The 21,556-nt window shown below is 34.5% G+C and overlaps 1 protein-coding gene across 17 annotated transcripts in view; it reads left to right on the top strand.

Annotated features, from left to right (window-relative positions):
* The window catches only part of PCDH15 (protocadherin related 15), a 712,410-nt gene that overhangs the window by 442,678 nt on the left and 248,176 nt on the right, over positions 1-21,556 (top strand). For 16 of the 17 annotated variants that reach the window (XM_061195806.1, XM_061195799.1, XM_061195791.1 and 13 more), the window contains 2 exons: positions 2,504-2,697; positions 10,809-10,941. In XM_061195806.1, coding sequence (XP_061051789.1) covers positions 2,504-2,697; positions 10,809-10,941 — 327 coding nt within the window. The remainder of the gene's footprint in view (positions 1-2,503; positions 2,698-10,808; positions 10,942-21,556) is intronic. The other variant, XM_061195768.1, reaches the window with a different exon arrangement.

Raw genomic sequence — 21,556 nt, 5'->3', positions numbered from 1 at the left:
AAATTAGGAACGGGCTTCATATACCTATAATCTCATAGACCACTGATCACAAGATCATCGAGTTGTTTTTGAATTAAATCCCCACCATAGTTTAGTTTCAGGGTTTTTCACAAGATGTTACCATTTTCAGGGTATTCTGAGTCAGTGTCTCAGCTCTCTTTTCTAATCTTGGCCCACCAATAATTCCTTTAAAATATTTTTGTTTGCATGTATAGGGACTCAATTAAGTGGATTCTTGACCTACTCTTTTATTACTTAGTGTTGAAAGTCTGAAAATTTGTATAAAGCTATTTGGGTAACAAACATAGAATTCATTTTTTGGCTTATTTGTTAAACTTCCTACTTGCTAATGATTTCTGTGACACTAGTTGTGTTCCCTGAATATATTATCTTATCTGTGGTTGGCTGCCTCTGCAGTTTTGGGGTTGTTTCTATCACCTGTGCTTTGCAGTACTGTTTGGTATTTACAGCACCTCCCAGACGGGTGCCTTTTTCAATTTAATTATCATCCAGCTTTCTCTTTTCCAATATCATTTATGGAAATGTTAAATAAGACCAACCATAATACCTATATCCCTTAAGCACGTTTCTCAACACTTCTTCTTAACTTGATGCATTGCTATTTATCACTAAATTCCTTTAGCCAATTTAAGTCCCTGGAAGAATGTTAATATTGAATCCAATTTGAGCTAAATTTTAATTAAGATTGCCTGAGACACTGTGTTAAGTGATTTACTATAATCAAAATTGATATCTCCTCTGCTACCCCTGTCCTCTAATTTTCTAATTTTATCCACACACAAAAGAGAATGAGTTTGTCTGGCTTGAATAGTTCTCCATAAATATATATCATTCATTCTGACTGTTTCTGCAAATTGTTTCCTTCTCCTTTGCCTTTATGACTATGTCTGTCATCCTCACGTAAGTCCCAAAATCATTTCATGAAATGCCTTTCCTTCTGGCAGCCACATCTGTTCACCCCCAAATACCCAATCTCAGACTTAGCTGAATGTATGCCTCTCTTTCAAATTTCCTTTTTTTCTCTCAATTATTTTTGTCGCTGCTATTTCTATGCACATTATCATTCTAAATGCAGTGTATAATAAAAATCGAAATAAGCTATGCACAGTATATCCCCTTAAGCATGATGAGGTGCATAAAGTACTTTGTTTACATTTCATTAGGCTAGTTAACATGATCCTTTGAATGGGCCGTTAATTAACACAGCATTTCTGAAATTGAATTTAAGTTTCAAGGTAAATGTGTACACTTGCATTTTATCTAAGAAAGTGCACCAAAGTGTCCAATAGCCGCCCAAAGAAGTCTGTGGATGACAAAGAACTGCTACTTTATAGAAGTGAAACTCATGGATAAGAAATACATAATGTCAATAAATAAGAAAATTGTTTTCTGCAACTTTATTTATTACAACCCTGTGTGTTTTCTTTATTAACAGGAAATTTTTGCTTTCCTCTTATGTGTAAACTGAGGCCAGCTTTCTTTTCTTTATCTGTCAAAGGATGAAAACAGAAAATTCTGTGACTCTTTGTAAAATGCGTATTATAAGATTTCCCAGTAGAATCTTTTTTTTTTTTTTTTGCCCCCTTAAGTAAATTTATATTTGTCAGGAAGTCAAGGAGGCTTATTTAACATATTAAATCATAATGACCTTAATTTGGCTTTATGAAATTAATAATGTTCATTCTCTTTTCATATATAACGACCCAAAATAGTCTTTAACTATTGTGTATCATTTGCTCCAAAATGATTATGAATATGTGCAAATTAGCCTTACAGATGCTCATGTGGTATTATGTCAGGGACTCTGAATTGAATCCCTTTTCTCAAAAAAAATATTTCTTGGGCTTGATATTCTAATTTTCTGATTAGATATTCTACAATTGGAGATGCATTTGTTTGCTTTTGAAAAGGTAATACTCTAAGCCTTATCAATCCTTTATAAGTCATTGTGAACAAGACTATAAGAATTTTTGCTAAAGCCATGTGTAAGTAAAAAGAATTACAGGACAAGAGAATCTCTGGGAGATGGGAAGGAAAACATTAAGACTGGAAAAAATTAGAGCAAAAGGAAGGATGGGAATAATAAAAGCAATTAATTTTTTCCAGGCCTCTGTCCTTATTAATATGTGTTTATGTGTCAAGAACAGGTGATAAGACAGAGAAAAAAAAATTCCTATAGGGACAGGCTTTCCTTTTTTTTTTTTTTTTTTTTTTTGCTTTAGGAAATTAAAATAGTCTTCAAGATTCAAAATCTTTTATCACTCTCACAAGAACAAAAACATCTTTCCTGATGTGATTGCTTCAGCATTAGAACACAGTAGCCTCAATTCCAGAAAACAAGAGTGTACATGTTGAGAGAACTTTTTTTACTTACTTTGTGTGTGTGTGTTTGAAAGCAAGCTTCTTTTGTTGGGGGGAAAAAATGACACAGTGGTGAAAAGTTGAGTCCCAAGAGGATTTATGTTGTTATTTTCAATTCCAGCTCACTGCAGTCGACGCAGACGAAGGGTCAAACGGGGAGATCACATATGAAATACTGGTTGGGGCTCAGGGAGACTTCATCATCAATAAAACAACAGGGCTTATCACCATCGCTCCGGGGGTGGAATTGATAGTTGGGCAGACTTATGCGCTCACCGTCCAAGCAGCGGATAATGCTCCTCCAGCAGAGAGAAGGTAATTTATATCAGAAGCAATGCAGTCTTTTCATCGCTCCAGTTTAAACCCCATAATTAAGTTTAAGATGCGCCACAAGCATTCTTTTATCTTATAAACATCTAAATTAGATCAGAAAATCAGAGAGACTGGATTCTCAGGAACTGCATATTCTTCTTTGGTCAAATTGTGGGAAAAGTACAATAAAGTCAAGATTAAACCACAAAATAATTAACTGATTTCACAGATGTGAAGGATGCAAGTCTCTGTTGGGAGGGGGAGTGGGAACTGGGAAATACCAGAGGCATGTGTCCGCTTTATTAGTGAAAAGCAAGGCTGCTCATAGTGAGAGGTCACAGATAACATGTAACACGTGATGCCTCAGGGTTTTGAGGCCATCTCTCAGTGTCAGAGTAATTATTTTTAAAATTTTTATACACATATACAATCTATCTAGAAAATCTATATATTTATGTATATGTAATATAATCTCATAGATATATATGAGAGAGAGACAGTGAGAGAGAAAAAAGTAAAAAAGACTTCCAACTATTACAACTACATCTATCTGCCCCCCCCAAGATATATCCCTGAGATATCCCTTTTATTGATTTCTTGTTTGTTTCCAGATTTTCAGTATGCATTTTAAGAAAATATGAAGTTAATATTAATACATTGCTGAACCTTGCTGGTTTATTTTTCACCCTCACAATGTATCTTAGGGTTCTTTCCAGATGAATACTGGATAATTCCCTTAAAACTTTTTGTCACAGCTACATAATATTCCTTCATATATATGTAATACTGTTTAAGAAACCCACTGTTGATAGACTTTACGTGTCAGTCTCTCTTTAACAGACAATGAAGAAATAAGTAACACCGAGCACGCATCGTTTTGAATGTGTGCCAGTATATCAATAAAGTAAATTCCCAGAAGTTAGACCAAAGGGTACATACAATTGTAAGTTTTAGAGAGAACTGCCAAATTGTATTCTATGGGTCTTATAACAATTTGCAATTCTAACTGCCAGGTCTGAGTATGGCTAATTCTAAACAGTCTCCCTAGTGTGTGTCATATCAAACTTCTGGATTTTTGCCAGCCTGATAGGTTAAAAAAATAGTATTTATTTTTTTATCCATTTGCTTATGAGTGAGTTTGAGTATATTTCCTATGTTTTCCACTTTTATTACCTTTTCTGTGAATTCTGTGTTCACAATCTTTGCCCATCTTTCTGTTGATTTGTTAAACCCAGGTTACAATTATTCTGTGTTTTCTACTAGTGACTTTGTGGATTCATATTGTATGTTTAAATCTTTGTTGCATTTGGGATTTATCCTACTGTACAATAGGAGGTATTGATCCAGCAGTATTTTTTTTGTTCAGGCAACTATGCCATTTTTCACATAATATATCGGATGGTTCATCTTTTTACTCATTAATTTGAGATGTTACATTTATTATATCTTTACTTATGTATTTGAATGTGATTCTAGACTTTCTCCACTATTCCATTAGTTCAGCTATTTTTTTATGAGCTATTATCACACAATCTTAATTGTTAAGATTTTAAACTATGCTTTATAACACAGTGGTGTGAACTTAACTCATTGATTTTCTTCCTTAAAAATTTGCTGGTTACTCTTTCTGTTAATTTTTTTCTTTGACTTTATAAAAGCTACTTAAGTATGTTTTTTTTACCATATTTTTATTAGCAACACATTAAATTTATAAATTAATTACTTAGGGTTAAATTATACATTGTTGGTGTTGAATCTTTCTATCTAAGAACTTTCTGTCTCTTCATTTGTCCATGTTTTCTTTTGTGTCCTTTAGTAGATTTTATTTTAAAAATATTTTCTTTATATATGTCCTATACATTTTTTTGTTGGGTTGTTTCTCATCTTTTGTTGTTATTGTAAATAGACTCCTTCTTCCTCATTCTTCTAATTGGTTGACACATATGTAAAAGCTGTTAATCTATATTAATTTTAACCCACTTTCTTATTTAATTCTCTTATGTTTTTGTAGTTTTCCAGTTCATGTTCCTACGTTATCCAAGAATATATTTTATAAGTAGTGATAGTTTGATGTCTTTCTATTTTTTTTCTTCCCTTTAATTTCATTTGCTAGTACTTCCAATAAAAATGCTTGTCTTGACTTTGATTCAAGTGGGAGTACCTCCTACATTTCCCTATTATATTGGTTTATGGTTAAAAAACATATTTTATTATGTTAAGAAAGCATTCTTCTATTCTTATTTTATTGACTTTTTAAAAATAAGAATGGTCATTTATTCAAATCAAATAAATATCCATCAGCTATGAAGACAATAATGAATTTTCTTTTTGAGCCAATGCTAGGATGATTGATCTTAATACAGTTCCTATAATAAATCTATTTTTCATTCCTGATATAAATCCAAGTAGGCCTTAGTATTTTAATCTTGAAATAAACTGCTGGATTATATTTGTTGGTATTTTATTTAGTGAAATTAGTCCATGCTTTTCTTTTTGAGAAACTTTTGTGAAGGCTTTATATAGTTGTTATGATACTTCATAAGTGAAATAAACAAAAACCACAAAGAAACACGAAAATGAATTAATAAGTTTGACGACTATGAATTAGTTGTAAACAGCTGTAAAGCCAATAAATCAAATTTGGTTCTTTGAAATATAAATAAATAAAAACATAAATAAATTTATAAACTTTCAGCTAAACTAATCAAAAAAAGTGGGAGAAAGTGCAACTTTACCTAATAAATTCTGAGAGGGAAATAACATAGAAACAGAAGAAATTGAAAGAATCATTAAAAGACCACTTTGCTTTAATAGCTGTAAAAGCTTGAAAAGATGGATGAAATGGATAGTTTTTCAAGAAAATATGATTTACCAAAATCAATCCCAAAGATTAAGAATTCTTAAGAGATCAATAGTATTTTCCTCTATAGAGCAAAATACTACTCCAAACTATAGCAGGGCCAGGCAGTTTGACAGAAGATCTGTAACAAACCCATTAACCATTAAAACCTTCTCCAGAGCAGAGAAAAGGACATTGTTTCCCCTGCAGCACACCCACATGAGAGATTTTTCTCTTCACACCCCTCTTATCATTAATCATAGAGATTTGGCAGGACCCTGTAGTTCCTCATTGATATTTCTAGACTATTCTTTCTCCTTCTCCTTGATATTTTCTCTTTAATTTCATTACATAAGAATGTACATAAGAATGTACTATCCAGTACTCCCTGCTACTATCATCTGCAGATGACAGGTCCCTCCCCCATTTTCTCCTCTTATCTCTAACCTCATCTCCCACTGTCATCTACAGACCTGCAGGTCACTGCGGAAGAGTTTAGTTCTAGTCTGCTTGGCATTCATTTCAACAGTATGTTTGTCAAAATGCTTGGTGACTTCAATGTCCAATATGTGGTATAAAGCATCTCCAAACTTGCAGTCACTTTGGCCAAAGATCCCTGGAGCCATCCTCAATGCTTATCTTTCATTCAAACTCCAAATGTAATCTTGAGCAACAACTCTAAGCTCTACTCTAAAAACATACTCAGAAACCAACAAATCCCCCTACTTTCATTATTAACATAGCAGTCCAAGCCACTGTTCTCTCTAGTGTTGAAAACCTCTTCTAATTAGAAGTCTAGTTAGACTTCTGCCTGTGCTCCCTTCAGTCTCCTCTCAACACCATGTACCTAAGTACATCTTGTCCCTGTAACTTCCCCTGAGAAATTTCTCTGACGTCTAATTTAGCTTTAAATATGAAATTTTTGTTCCTATGGATTTCTGTATGTACTTCCAAAACAGTAAAGTAGAACCTGTGAACACTGAAATGTAAATATAGCTTTTTTAGTGTGATGTTGGTGGGAGACAAAGGAAGAAAAGATAAGGTTTTTGTCTTAAGTCTACTAGTGAAAGCAATATAAATACCTAGAACCTTCATCTTAGAGACAACGTAGAAATATAGTTACAAATAGACACCCGGTAGCATATGTTGACACATTTAAAAGAAAATTACCATACAGATTGTGCAATCCTCTAAATGTCAAGGACATCACCTCAGTACCGCTGAGTACTATTGTCATATCCAAAAAATTTGACTTTTTATCTTTTTAAAAATTATACCATTTCTGAAGTTAAAGCTTCTTAGGTCTATCTTCATAACCTCTTTTTATTCATATTTTATTTTGTTCTTAAAAACACAGTGTTATGGATGAAGTTTTATTCATGATATAAATAATTAAAATTGATTGTAATATTATAGCCTGATCCAAAGACTTGAAATTTGTGATTTCCTGTGAGATAACATCCTTCATTGCAAACCAAGGATGTTTTATACTCCCCACAGAAACACACACACACACACACACATCAGATAACTAAAATGTCTTCAATTTACCTCGCACTTTTGTTCTTGTAGGATGTGGGGAGAAAGGACAGGCAGATTTTGAATTCAGAAGCCTTGCCTTTTAGTTTATCTGCTGTTGCTAATTAACTTCATAACCTTGAATCTGTCACTTAATCTTTCTGATTTTCTAATCCTCTTTTGTAAAATGGGAGTTAAACTAGATGGTTTCTAGGGTCTTTTAAAATCATACGATTATCTGAGAAGTTACATCACCTCTCTTGTTCTACTTTGACCTCATTACCAAATGCGAAATAAAAACTTTATGATTTTTATGTTTAGAAATAGTTATCTACATTATATTGGCTATATTACAAAAATAAAATTGGTATTATATAGATTCTCAGTTTTATGCATTTAAGACTAGCTATAAAATATAATACAAAGTGTTCACATAGAATTTATTATAATTTATTATTTACTTCATGACTGTCCTGTTTTATTATGTGCTTGATCAATGCTGTTGAATTACTACTATTTAGTACAGCATTAATGATATCATTTTATTGTTAATACTCTTGGCATTTTGTTTTAGGAAAGCTAACTCTGACACTATGCTGACATCAGGGATAAAAAGGAGATAGCATTTTAGAAGGCAATAGCTATCAAGAAGGTTAGTGCTTATTTAAACACATTGTAGGGAAGTGTCAAGATGTTAAAGATGAAAAATGCAAGACCTTGAATTATGATCTTCCCCAAATGACTCTAAGATCCAAGAGTGTGTGTTTGTGGGGGTGGGGGACATGATTAGCAATTCTAGCATTTGAATTACTGTGGAAAGGAGCAAAGGAAGCAAAGGAGTAAGGGCAGATGAAGGAGACGGTCATGTTGGACCATAGTTGTTCACTGTCTTCTGCCTTGGGGAATAGTCTTTTTTGTTTTGCATTAAAAATTTTTCTTCTCTGTGGCAAAGACACAAGCTTCATCTGAGTTAGAGGTCCTTATTGTAGTGCTGTGGATATAAACAGTTTAGCCCTCTAAAATGGGAAAATATTCAAAGGGGGAAAAATAAGGAAATATACAAAGTACAGTAAGTTTAGTACAAATGATAGTTTTAAGAGCAGAAAGAGACCCATATTCTGGTAAAGATTTTATAAAGTACTCCACACCAGTAAGCTGAAGCTCTAAATATCAAAAGCAGGAAGGCTGTAACTTTTTGAAAAGAAGCTTTGAATTTGGGGTACAGGTGTGTTCTAGGTCAAAAAGAAAATGTTAATCAGTGAGGGAATCTCTTGCCTCCAAGCTTATTAAGGAGAGTTTTAGGGCAGTTTGTAGAGGAATCCCCTGGGCTGCTAACTTAAAAAGCAGGTGAGTCTACATGCTATACTCCCCATGAACTTCTGGGACAGTGGTCTTCTGAATCAAGCGTGTGTGAGAAAAACCTTGTATATCCATGGAAAATGTAGATTTGTGGTCCCACAACAAAAGATTCTGATCCAATATGTCCGAACCCTAACACTAACACACTCCACTCTGGGGAAGCGAGAGGGGATACTGTGCCTGTAGGTTTTTAGCCAAGAAAAGTAAAAAGATGCGATTAAAATGTCTAAAATATTTTAAGGGATGAGAATAAGGTAAATGTAAACTTATTTAGTTCATTCCACGGAATAGAATAAGAAGCCTTATTTTGAACAGTTAACAATAATAACTGATAAATTTGTTTTTCTATGTGTGTATATACTTATATATATACACACACATGTGCATACACATACATACCATACATATAATCTTATTTAATCCTTATGCTAATCTTAATGTTATTATTATTTTTAATTATCAGATGGAAATAGTGAAACTGAAAGAAGTCAGTTGCCTATGATCACATGTGGTAGCGTAAAAATTCTAACCCAGGAATGTGTGGTTACGAATCCAGTGCTCATCGTCACTCAGCTAGGGTTATTACCAATGTGGTATAGGGTAAATGTTATAAGACTTATGCATAGAGAATGTGCTGGCAGCAAAAAGGAGATTTATGAAATGTTTAAATCAATTGATAAATAACAGACACTAAAAAAAGTCAGGATTATGAAGGGTAATATCAGCAATAGTGTATATCTTGGGATGGCTGTTGGAACCACCAGATCACCACCTGGGAGGCTAATAGGCCCACCTCATATTGACAATTAATGTATTCCTACAATATGAGAGTGGGACTCTTTGCACACTAAATTTATAACTTGCTGATATTTTTCTTTTTCATCTAGCCATTATAGTACCTACAAGTTAAACTTAATACCTCTAAGTTTATAAGCAGCATTTCATCATCCATTTTAATCTACTTTAAACATTTTATCCTTAAAGCACAAGTTGTAAAACAAAATTGAAAAGAAAAGCAATTATATTTTGGTTAATTTTATTGGCAAATTTTAATAATGAGATAAAATCAGAGCAAGAAAGAATGCAGATACTTTGATTATGAAGTCTAAGAGATTTTAATTTAAAATGAGATTACTTTGGAACAATATTGTGATAAATTTAAGTATGAAATTTTTTTGAAGCTGCAGCTTTTTAGCTGCAGCTTTTTAGAGGTGCTTAGTATTCTATAGGTATCTATTCTACTGAGAACATGTTCAGAAACAATTTGGACTTAGGCATAATATAAGGTGATAAGCTAGAAAATCATTTTCAGTGCCTATGATCTGTATTTCTCTTAAGGGCTTTTCAAAGTAAACTACTATAGAATAATAATCTCAGAAAAATGTTTTTGGTGACCATGTCTTTTAATTGATGCACTTAATGCAAAGAGCTTTGGGCTACTTTAAGAAAATTCTAGCCCCCAAATAGAAATTGTAAGAAATGTGTTTTGAATAAAAAGGCATGATTTTGTTAAAATAAATTTAAAGCATACAACTCAGGCAGTGGTGGTATGTTCTTCAAGACAGAAGAATAACTTTGTAAATTCGCATGTCTCATTGATATATTTTTGCCAGTGTTTCTTCTGTACCAACCTTGAACATCTTCTTCAGCTTTTGCTGTGTAAAGAAATGTCAGAGTTTAGACATATCAAAAAAGGTGATTATGTCAATGCTAATGTTTTTGTCCTTATAATAACAGAATATACTTTTATCCCTCAAAAACAATGCCCATCAATCTAAGGCTTCAATTAAATCTAGTTTCTAAATTTTTATATTATACTCTTTAAAGAAGACTTAAAAACAGATTTGGTTTTGTTTGCAACTATTTTACACAATGATTACTTTATGATACTGACTCTTGATATGCATTTCATTAAGCCATTGATGTCAGCAACAAAACTAAGAAAACACAGCCCATATTTTGTTTTGTGTGTTATTTTAATCAATACTCTCTCTGCTGGTTTAATAGGAAGAGAGCCCCAAGACCAGCTCTTATTACCAGATATTTATAGAATATTTTTTTGCTATTAGAGAAGCATTACAAAATAAAGTCAGAAGTCAAGTTAATTTATTAGCTTTATTTGTACAGCTATTCCTTTTTAATTCACACTATTAATCTAAGTAGGAAAAATATGTACCTGAGGCATTTTTTTTTCCTTTTACTAAGATAATTTCATAAAAACATCATCTTTTGGTGGTAGCTTTATTTTTCCATCCTTCCATTCTGAATTATTTTATTATTTCCTATAAAAATTCAGAATTTCCTCTCCTGTAAACCCAATAACAGAATATCAAATTCAGTCTGTCATTAAATGTGATGTAGATTTTTACCCCTCTTGTTTGCTTCTCTTTCTCTGCAGGCACTCCATCTGCACTGTATACATTGAAGTGCTTCCTCCAAATAATCAAAGCCCTCCTCGCTTCCCACAGCTGATGTATAGCCTTGAAATCAGTGAGGCCATGAGGATCGGCGCTGTTTTATTAAATCTACAGGTATGCTCCTTAGTATACGTATAAAATTCTAGCGACAGCCTTGAAGGCTAATGGGTTTATATCTGTGCATGGCGGGGGAGAAAAGCTCACATGTCTGCTTACACTCTAGTGAATGAAAATTCCATCTGGAAAGGAAAGCAGGGATAATATGAATGGAGGGTTTCCACAGCTAATCTATTCTATTGATTGCCACTGTTGAAGAACTAACGTTAGCTGGCAGGGATTAGCTGCAATCATTACAAGAGATAATGAAGGGATTGGAAACATGCACTTGAATATTTTGTACTTTGCATCCAAAGAGTCTGCAGCTGACTATTATTTTCTGTCTTGGATTCCTTTGCCCCAGCAGGATTTATTTTTGCTGCAGTGTTCTGTATAGAAAATGACTTTAGATTCACCGGCTGATGGTAGGCATTCTAATGCTGAGGCAGACAATTTTATTCTGTGCCCATGGGCAAATCTTGTAATTGCTGTGCCTCGGTTTATTTGTTTCGATGAAGGGGGTAGCTTTAGGTGATATTTCCATTTGCAGCTCTAGATTCATGGGCATATGAGTTACTTGCAGAATCATAGCTTGATTTTCACAATTTATACATTCCTAACTAAAGCACATTTGGCCAGAAAATGCTGTATTTTCAACTGAATCTACAGCTTCAAGTTGGGCTACATGTGGTGTTGATAATAACTGTCACTTACCATAAAAATCATAAGGACCATAACATGACATATTATTTTACCTATGGGTGTTCAGAGGACGGAGGATTTATCATCTCCTGGTGTGATATGGAAATGGCAGGAGGTGCTGACATGAGAATTCAGGAAGCTGGCCTTGAAGGTTAGGAGAGATTTTAAATGTGATGACTTAGGAAAATCCCAGCATCGATCTTTACCATCAAATGAGGTGACACGAGGCATCTTGCTCAATGCCATTTGAATACAGACACCCTCTCACTCAAACCCTGATGATATAAAAGTGAAGATTCCATAGAATGTTTGTACTAGAAAGAATGTAAAAAATAATGAAACATATCAACCTCATTATCTAGATGTGGAAAGTGAACCTTACAGAAATTAAATGAGGCCTAACTCAGCTGATTGAATTATCATTATTTCCAAAACAAGGTTCATTCCATTATATCCCACTCATTATCTGAGGCTGCCAAAAATTTGGTTGACATTACCAGATACTTCTCTTCGCCTCTGCTCTCGTATTTATTTTGTTGCTTTTTTCCAGGCAACTAGAGAGAATTTGCTTTTGTTGTTCATTTACTATTAAAAGATGGGAAACAAAATTATACGAAAGTAGACATATTAGTAATAAGGAAATTTGGGGGATTTTAATGGACAAAATAAAAGAAAAAAACCTATAGTTTCTTTAGGAGGAAGAAAACATTTAGTTAAGTCATGAAAATGAAAAAATATGGAAAACCAAATATGAAGACAAGTAACTTTATGGAATAATGAAAATCCTTCTTTACATATATGGGGATTTATTTTGTTTAAACAAGAAGAAAAGAAAAATAAATCTTAGATTTGTAAGTTCAGGCCAAGAAATTTTACATGTTTTACGTTTAAATATTTCTTAAAAATGTGCCTTTGTATAATTTAACTTTCTATGAGTAAGATATAATTTTACCTGTAAGATGGCTCAGGTTTTGTTTCAATAAATCCCAGAAATATCTAGGTACCATATTATAGGAGAATAATTCTACCTGTGAGTTAAAGATGAAAAGGAGTTGGCCTTTTTCATATCTCAAATCTCTCTAGTACAAAATCTGAGAAAATACTTGAAATGACATTTCTATTCACCCTTTGTGCTTCTGGTAGAAGCAAAATAAAGGGTGCCAATTACAGTGGCAGTCTCTATTAGAAAGAACTAGGGTGACACCATCGAGGCATTTTTCATAGGCCACCAACCATACACTTTTGCTAGTGATCAACTGAGACTGAATTTAAACTAGTGACCTAAAAGTTGAAAAGCTTCCATCAAATTACTCTTCCAAAGACTTGTAATAACAGAATGCATTAGAGGTACTTCTGGCTACATCCTCTCTTTTTCACACACGGCACTACCCACTGCTGACTCATAGCTCAATTTAGAAAGACAAGATTTGTGGGGAAATATATTTTCGAAGATAACAGTGGACTGACTTCAAAATAATCTGTTTTGACTGAGATCAAAGTGGTTTCTTTTCAGAGAATAACCCTTGTTCACCCCCCACTTCCTTTCCCCTTGTAGGTATTTTCCTTTCATTCTATCTAAAAGTTGTTTGGGAGGCTGTGATTTTCCTCAGCCTGTTAAGGCTGTTTTGCCTGGCTGCTGTATTGATGGCATTTAGTGGAGGAAAATGTTACCCAGAACTCTTAATTTTCGAACTTATGCTGATCAGGGTTAGTATTAGGTGGGTGTTTTCTTCCAGAGTTGGTCAGATCTTGCTCTTAAGCATGCTCCTCCTTTGTAATTCTGACCTGCCAGTGAAGCCTGTAAGACTGGTGTGCTGGAGCCAGAGCGGGCACTGAGATCGTGACAGCAAGTTGTGTGCATTTCTCCCCAGCTTCGTGTTGAGTTGTGTCACATTGCTAGCTTGCAGTTGGCCATGGTGGGTGTATTTATGCCACAGAAATTAGCAAATGCAACAAATCAGTACCCTCCAGTCCAGAGCCAGTTGTTAAACTTTTACCATAATACCCCTCTATATGGAGCCAATTTCCTCCAAGATTTAAATCGCTAAAATGTGTTGACTCCAACAGCTTCCTGCATCTTTGTCCCTTGAAATTTTGATCTACTTTTCATCACTCTAAAGATGAGCCAATGCCACCAAATAGGACTATGTATTATACCCAAATACAATTAAGTCTCAGCTTTTTATTTATCCTTACAAGAGCATTGTTTCCATCCAAATTACCCTTATAATTTATGGCTCACATTCTCTTTGAGTGTTTGACTCAGCCCTATTACCATTAGAATAATCCTCCTTTCTTACATACAGAATCTTCTTATACCATCACTATCGTTCTCATACTCATATGATAATAATAGTTATATAATAACACTTAAGTGTAACTTAATGGGGCAGGCACTATTTAAGTTCTTTCCTTATTGTCTCGGTAAGGACAGCTAGGTTTATATTATGCACACACACTCACACTCAAAATTTCAACAATTTATAACTGAAAAGTTTATTTTCTACTCACACTGTTATGTCCGTCATGAATCAGTTCCAGCTCTGTTCATCATTTTCACTCAACTTCAGCCTTTATCTGTGGCAATGTTGTTCTTTTGACAGAGTGAAAAAAGAGGCACAATAAACCATACGCCCTCTCATAATGTTTCTCCCAGAAGTGACACAGGACCCTTCTGCCCACATTTCATCCACCAAACCAAGTCACAAGGCTGCTAGTGGGTTAATCATGTGTAATCCTTCCACTAGACGCAGACACTAATTACATGGTTAAGTCTGATGTCAAGAGCCATGACTTCCTTTCGTACAGCTTTTGCTTTCCAAGTTACTGCAAACAGCAGTTTTGCTAAATGATTCATTACTGCCTAACATGATTTCCCATCCTTACAGCATCCAATAACAGTTTCCTCACCACCTTCCTCTCTCTTGATGTCACTGCTATTTATTTTTTGGGTGTTTGTTATGGCACACTCCACTTTTAAGTACTAAATTGTGAATCAGTTAAAATAGCTAGGTTTTTGTTGCCAAATTTCAGATTCTGTGCCCATCACTAGTTGGCAGTGACTGTTACATGCCACAACTCAGACTGATGAAACAGCCTCTGTCTAGAATTTTACTGATCTCTTGACTGAGGGCAGTGCTTGCTGTGGAAAACAGAACACAACACAACAGAATAAAAAACAAAACCTAGTTATTTGCTGTTACCCAGGAGTGATGCATGTAATATCTACCCATATATTTTCTCCCCATAGCCAAAGAAATTCACATGGATACTTCTGAGTTAATAGGTCAAGAATGTATAATCTTCACATAGGCAAATAATTCCACAAGTTCATGGTAAAATTCAGTGAGGCAGGGATGTCTTATTTTCCCTAAGAAGGGACTGCCAATGTTTTCAAAATATATAAATAAACAAATAAATATATATACTTTAGCACGCATGTTTTCCCATTTAATTCTTATAAAAACCCAAAGCAATTGGATCTATTGTTATCATAACTTTACAAATGCAGAAACTGAGCCACAAAAAGTAAATGGCTCTTTTTCCAAGCTCATTGTGCTAAGAAGTTGTAAAGAAAGGACAAAATCCTAAGCATTATGGTTAAACATTTATGTGCTTACCCACTGTGCCTATGTACTTGAAGTATCCCTGCAAGTTCTCCATTTTCTGTTCTTTATCCTACTCAAGCTGTTAGGGGACAGGTACTCTTTCCACACTGAGGCCACTTTATGGTTTGGCTGATAACCATTGTTCAACATTCAGAAGTCTCCATCTATTAATCACCCTCACCCCTACCCCGACTGCAGAGTATTGCCTATTTCACTTTCCGGACAAAGAGAAAATATATATGCTCCTTAAAATCAGCTTACTGATAAACAATCTTTTTAGAAGTAGTTGATTTGTGCATATTTCATATAGTCCGTTCTTAAAGATGGAAGGTTAAAAGTTAATTGTCCAAATACCAAATCCTGTGCACGTCTATTGTTTTAAATAACAAACTAAAACATACATTTAAAAAATTGTGGTTGATTCAGTAGAATTTGACAAATCAGAATGTTTTATAAGTTCTCTTAATTCAACTTATTAATTGTCCTTGTTTTCTACCATAATATTTCTCAATAATTTATTTGCTTTTATTTTTAAGTTTTTGCTTATAAGTTGTGATTAATTATTGAAAGTCAGTTACCTTAACCTGCTAAAAAAGTTATATCTCTTCAACATATGTATAATGCATCATGTCATTTGGTCATGTTGGAGAGGAAGAAATTTTCTTTTACCATTCCAGTTCCTTCTGGCTGGTCTGAGAGTTAAATTGACATGAGACAGATTAATGGGAGGGAATCAAAAAAAAATTTTAATAACACTTATACATGGAAGAGACCCAGGAAAACTGAGTAACTCACCAAAATAGCTGAAACCCTCATCTTAAATACCGTCTTCAGCTAATGACAAAAGAAAATGTTGGGGGTAGTGGTTTGGGACTTCAAAGAGGAGGAAGGCAATACACATGGATATGGAAGAGCAAATGTTTGGTAAATAAATGTTTGCTGGATGAGGCAGAGACAATGGGACACAGAGAGGAATTTTAACAGGCTTTGCTATGTTCGTCCCTGTCTACACACCTAGTTCATACTATAGTTATTGATGGGGGTAGTAGCTTCCATCCTGGAACAGGTCCTCTATCTACATTCTTCTAGGCAGTTAGAGGGAAGGTCAAAGGCTCTTCCTGAGTTTTTTGGGCCTTAAAAGTAATCAACCTAAATTAATACTCATGCCCAAAGAGACACACTCTGGAGTGACAAATTTTGCTCACCTATAGCCATCACCCTGACCCTAATAAATAGGCCAATATTATTAGATATTATTATCTTCATTATCTGGCAAATGAGGAAACTGCAACTCAGAAACAGCAAGATTTGTGAGCCAGAGTATTTTTTTCTGTTTTAGCTCTATCTACTATATCACAATATTGTGGGTTAGGCTATAGAAAAACTTAAATTTTATTTTTTTCCCATTTTTTAGGGGGTGGATATGTTTTATATTACATTAGGTCTGTGTTTTCTGAAGGTCAATTTTATGGTGTTATATGAGGGTAAAAGATACTAAAGGTTGAGAGAAGATATGATTTAGTATAATGGTCTCAGGAAGAAGTAGTTAAAGGAAAAAGTAATTGACTGTTATTATCCTTTCTAACATAGAGGATATAGAATAGAATTTAGATTATAACCTGGATAAAGCACATTTGAGTAAAAAAAAAAAAAAAATTAAATTCCTAGATTCTACTTCAAAGAATTCTTGGTTCTTGGTAGAATACTCTCCAAGGGTAGGTAGGAGATACCCCAACAGTCTTGGAAAACTTCACCATAGAAGTAGATGAGGATAAATTTTTTGGTGCTCCAGTGTTTGGTAATTCAGTGTTTCTCCTAGTCTTAGACTAAGAGAAGAAAATCCAGAAGAAAGAAAGGGAGATTGACATCCAGTTCTCTAATTGAATGGCTGATTAGACTTGAGTCAGTGCATTTACAAGGGAAAGGGCATTGGAAAGAGATGTCACGATGGAGTGGGCAGTCAGCAAGAGGGCATGAACTGCTCCCTTGAAGACTTTTTCCAGCGTTGTAGGTAAGATGGATCCTGCCTAGGTCCACAGATTTCAGAGTTGAGGCTTTTAAGTGTAAATAAAAACTAAGGGGACTGCAGCATGTGGAGAAAAAAGCCATATACACCAAGATATACAGCAAGAAGCCACCAACTGTGCGTTCTGTAGAAGATATGGAAGAATTTCTCAAGGTATGACCAATTCCTAAGATGGCTGCTTGGGGCTGTGTCCCTTAACAGTGGAGTCTGTTGGCAGCAGTCCACAATAATTTGGTGCAATCCAATACAGGCGATTCTTTTATTTCCCTCTCTAACCTTTCTATTCCCTCATCAGAGTGATATTGAAAGGAAGAAAAATGAATGAGTGAGAAGATCACATTCTCCTCACTCCAAGTCCCCAGAAACATAATTTGTTTTAAAATAAAGAGGAATGCATCATACAAATAAAAATGAGACAGTTTTGCTAAGTAAGAGTTATAGATTTAATTGAGACATTATTGATGAAGTCAGCTACACACCAGAAATGGAGGTGATCAATGCAATACCCTGATAGCATCCTGGAAGAAATAAAACCAGTTAAATTGTTACCCAAAAGTTGAAATTCCTTATTAGATTTGAGTATAAGGATCATGCAAGTCTTAACTTTTGCACCTACAATGAAAGAACAGGGGAAAAATATATCTAGGAGAGATCATGGAGGTGCAAACCTGTAGCATTTGGCATTTAAAACAATCAACTCTGGACCTGCCTCATTCCATTCCTAGATTCCTAGTTGTGATACTCTCCTGCATTACTAGTTGAGCAAAATGATAAAGTGTATTATTTTCAAGGCCTTGACATTGCTTCTAACGTGGCTTATTCAAGATGGAAAACCTAGTTTCTTTCATACTTCTACCAATAATCAAAATATCCATTTATCAGTAGTAAGCTTATGCCTGACTATAGAGAACAAATCTTAGTTATGAACAAGTTTGAATCAAATGATCCATTCACCTGTTGCTGGTAAGGTCATACCAAAGGAAAGTTCAACTACACTTTGCAAAATGGATAACAAACATATATATGGGAAATGGAGTAAAGATAAGACCCTCTTTGCACACATCATGTTCCTGTAAGGGTGAAGGGTTGGGATTAGAGGAAAATAAGTGCTGGCAGTTGTTCCTTGATTTAAAACGTCTTTCTCCTTGCCCTCTCTTTTTTTGCTACCAATTCTCTATTTTATTGGCACATGGACATATTTCTGAAAATGAGCGGTGGTAGAAAAATAAATGACTTGAAGTGATGACAGTGTTTGATTTTTTCAAAAATAAAGAACAGATATAGTAGAGCACAGGTTGACAAACTACAGCCTCTGGGCAAAGTGGCCTGTTTGTATGCCTGGTAAACTGAGAATGGTTTTTATAGTTTTTATATTTTTAAAAGTTTGTTAATAAAATATAAACAAATAAAAATGAAACAAGAAAACAAAAAAATAAAGAATAATATGAAGAGACCACAGGTGGCCTACAAGCATTTTAATGACTTAAGGGAAAAAAAAGGTTTCTGACCCTGGTAATACACAATTGAGTATCATTCAAAAACAAAACAAGCAAACAAATTAACAAAAAGTCCATTATGTTTAAATAAAGTATAAAAAAGAAAAAAAATGTAAAAAATATTTTGCACCCCCTAAGACTTAGTGTTAGTTTGGTATATTAAATTGAAATAAAGGATCATTTATTTAAACTGTGTCAAAATTCTCTGTTATCTGCTCTGGGTCTCACATTAGCTAGTTGAAAACAGAAGCAACATTAGTATTAAGGTATAGTTCATATATATAAGTACATATATTAGGTCAATACATATTTATTAAATAAAATAACAAGGACTAACTTATCCTTTGGTATAATCAAAAAACAGAATTTTAAGAGCTTGGGAAACGGGGGAGGTTGTTGTCTTTTGGGTAGGGAAGCAAATATTAAATGAGATAGCATGTAAGCATGTGAATTGCATAACTCAGTACCTAAAATGGAAAAAAAAAAAGTTCTTAACTAATAGTATTTTTATTCCTATTCTCCAAGAGGAATGAACATTGCCATTTTTGTTTTTCAGTTAACTCATACTAAGATTTAAGATTTAAGATGGTAAAAGTGAGCAAGAAGGTACTGAACACTTGGAATAATGGATAGAAAAGTGAAATATCAAATGTGGAGGAATGGATATGTTACCAAACTTGTCACCTGCACAGGTGCTGGGGGTCCTAGCCCAGCTGAGACCCCTTGTCTCGCCAGAGAGGTTCTTTTTCTGATCAGATTGGCATAGCCAGTAAAGAAAACAAAGCTGAGACTGGAACAGCACAAGCTTTATTCAATGGCCAAAGAATGGAGAAGGGAGAACTTAGTTTGCAAATCAATTTCTCAAGCCAATTTGAGCAGAGACACCATATATATTGGAGGGTCGAGGTAAAAGGTAGGGAAATGGAAAGAGTGGGAGGAATATTCATGACTTATCCAAGAACAGGGTGGTGGTTTGGACCTGGAACTGACGCAATACTCCTTTTAAGTCCTTGTATGGGCTCTTCCAGTCATTGTCATGGCAATTGTCTACTGTCATGGCGCTGATGAGTGTGTCATTTACCATGCTAATGTATTACAATGAGACTCAAAGTCTACTGAAAGTCAAGTCTTCTACCATTTGGGGCCTAGCTGATTCTAAGCAGTTCTTGTTTTGCTCTTTGCAGCTTCCTCCTGAAACTTAGATAAGAGCAATTGGTTTCCATTCAAGGGAGGGGCAGGGGTATGATTCTGGGGCAACAGCTTTGGTAACAGATACAATCCAAAGAATATATTCACCTACTTTATGATTTTACTAGTTCCTCCATTGAGAAGGAATGATCACTTGTGTTTGAGAACGAAGTGAAACTTAGAAAGCCCAAGAGATGGCTAAGACATCAATATTAATAATAATAGCATCAACATCTACTTTTAACTGAGTGCTACTATCAGGCAGGAACTACGCCAAGCACTTGAAAGCTTCCTCATCTTTTATACTCCCAACAAAGCAGTAACTTTTCCAATGTCAAGCAGAACCCTGTTGCTGAGTGGGGATTCCATCTCTTCTGATCTAGAGGCCATGTACTGTTATTCATTATTCTATTCCACCTTTCCTAGAGATTGAAGTTAATTTATTTCTTTCAGTTGTACGCAGACTTACAAACAATCCCTTTAATAGCAGAGTAGATCTACCCACAATGCTAATCATTCTTTTCTTTCTAAGGTGTGCTTGATCAGCCTTGATTTTATTTTCTTCTCTTTGCTTCTTGATTCTTTACAAAAGTGAAGGAAAATATTATACATGTAATGTCCATTGACACTGGGAAAACTTAATTTAACCACTGCTTTAAACTTCTGGTTCCACTTACCAGTGAGCTGACTGGCTCTGGCAGCTTGAACCACTTTTCCTGGCTTCTCCTTCCTGAAGACTGCAAAGCAGGTAAAACAGCTCAGACACAAATAGTAGGAAAACAGTAGAAAGTGGTGTGAAGCAGACCAAAAAGTAAGATGTTGCCACCTCTGATCATCTGAGAAAAAAAACATACATTTTACTAATGAAACTACTTGGATATAAGTGCAAGATGGTGCTTTGGTCAGCTTGCAACACGCATTTTCTTTTCATCTTTATCCATTTTTCTCATTTTTAAAATAGTTTCAAAAAGCTGTAGAATTTAAACTATATGCTTCAAAGAATTAGTAAATTCATCCTGAAGGAAAATTCATGCTGCCTTGATCTCACTACAGAATTGATCCATTTCCAGAACAGTATGAATGAAATGCAAGCCATCCCTCTGCATTAACAGGTCCTGTAACAGGTGCTAATTTGTTTTTCTGATATCTTTGAAGCATTCTAGAAGTTTTGAGAGTTTTTTCTTCTTTTTGTCCTTTTATTGATGAATATTTCTTGTAAAATAGGATATATTTTTCCCTTGAAAATGATGCAGGAGTTTATGATTCATGAATGTGTTGCAGCCAAATGTGCATGAATCATAAGCCCTGTGCTGTAGATTTTGCAGTGTCATTTATATTATGAGGATCACTTTGGAAACATTATCTGGAGATTTGCTCTTCTGTCATCAAAGAAGCTTTTCTTTGAACACTGATGTGTTACTATATAGATTAACACTGGAGATTGTACTGAAAGATGACTATTTTCCCTTCAATTTCATAATATATGACTTATTCTATTTAATAGGTTGCCCTGATTTTGCTAAGTGTGAGGAATAAAAAGCTCATTCATTTTCCCCTATATTTTCATTTCATATAGTAGAAAATACATTTTTTTTATCTTTCCTTGTACTAGA

Source organism: Eubalaena glacialis, chromosome 1 (genome assembly GCF_028564815.1).
Source record: "Eubalaena glacialis isolate mEubGla1 chromosome 1, mEubGla1.1.hap2.+ XY, whole genome shotgun sequence".
In the NCBI taxonomy this organism is placed as follows: domain Eukaryota; kingdom Metazoa; phylum Chordata; class Mammalia; order Artiodactyla; family Balaenidae; genus Eubalaena; species Eubalaena glacialis.
The sequence above is the reverse complement of the archived record's forward strand: the minus strand, read 5'-3'. Positions and strand labels throughout refer to the sequence as shown.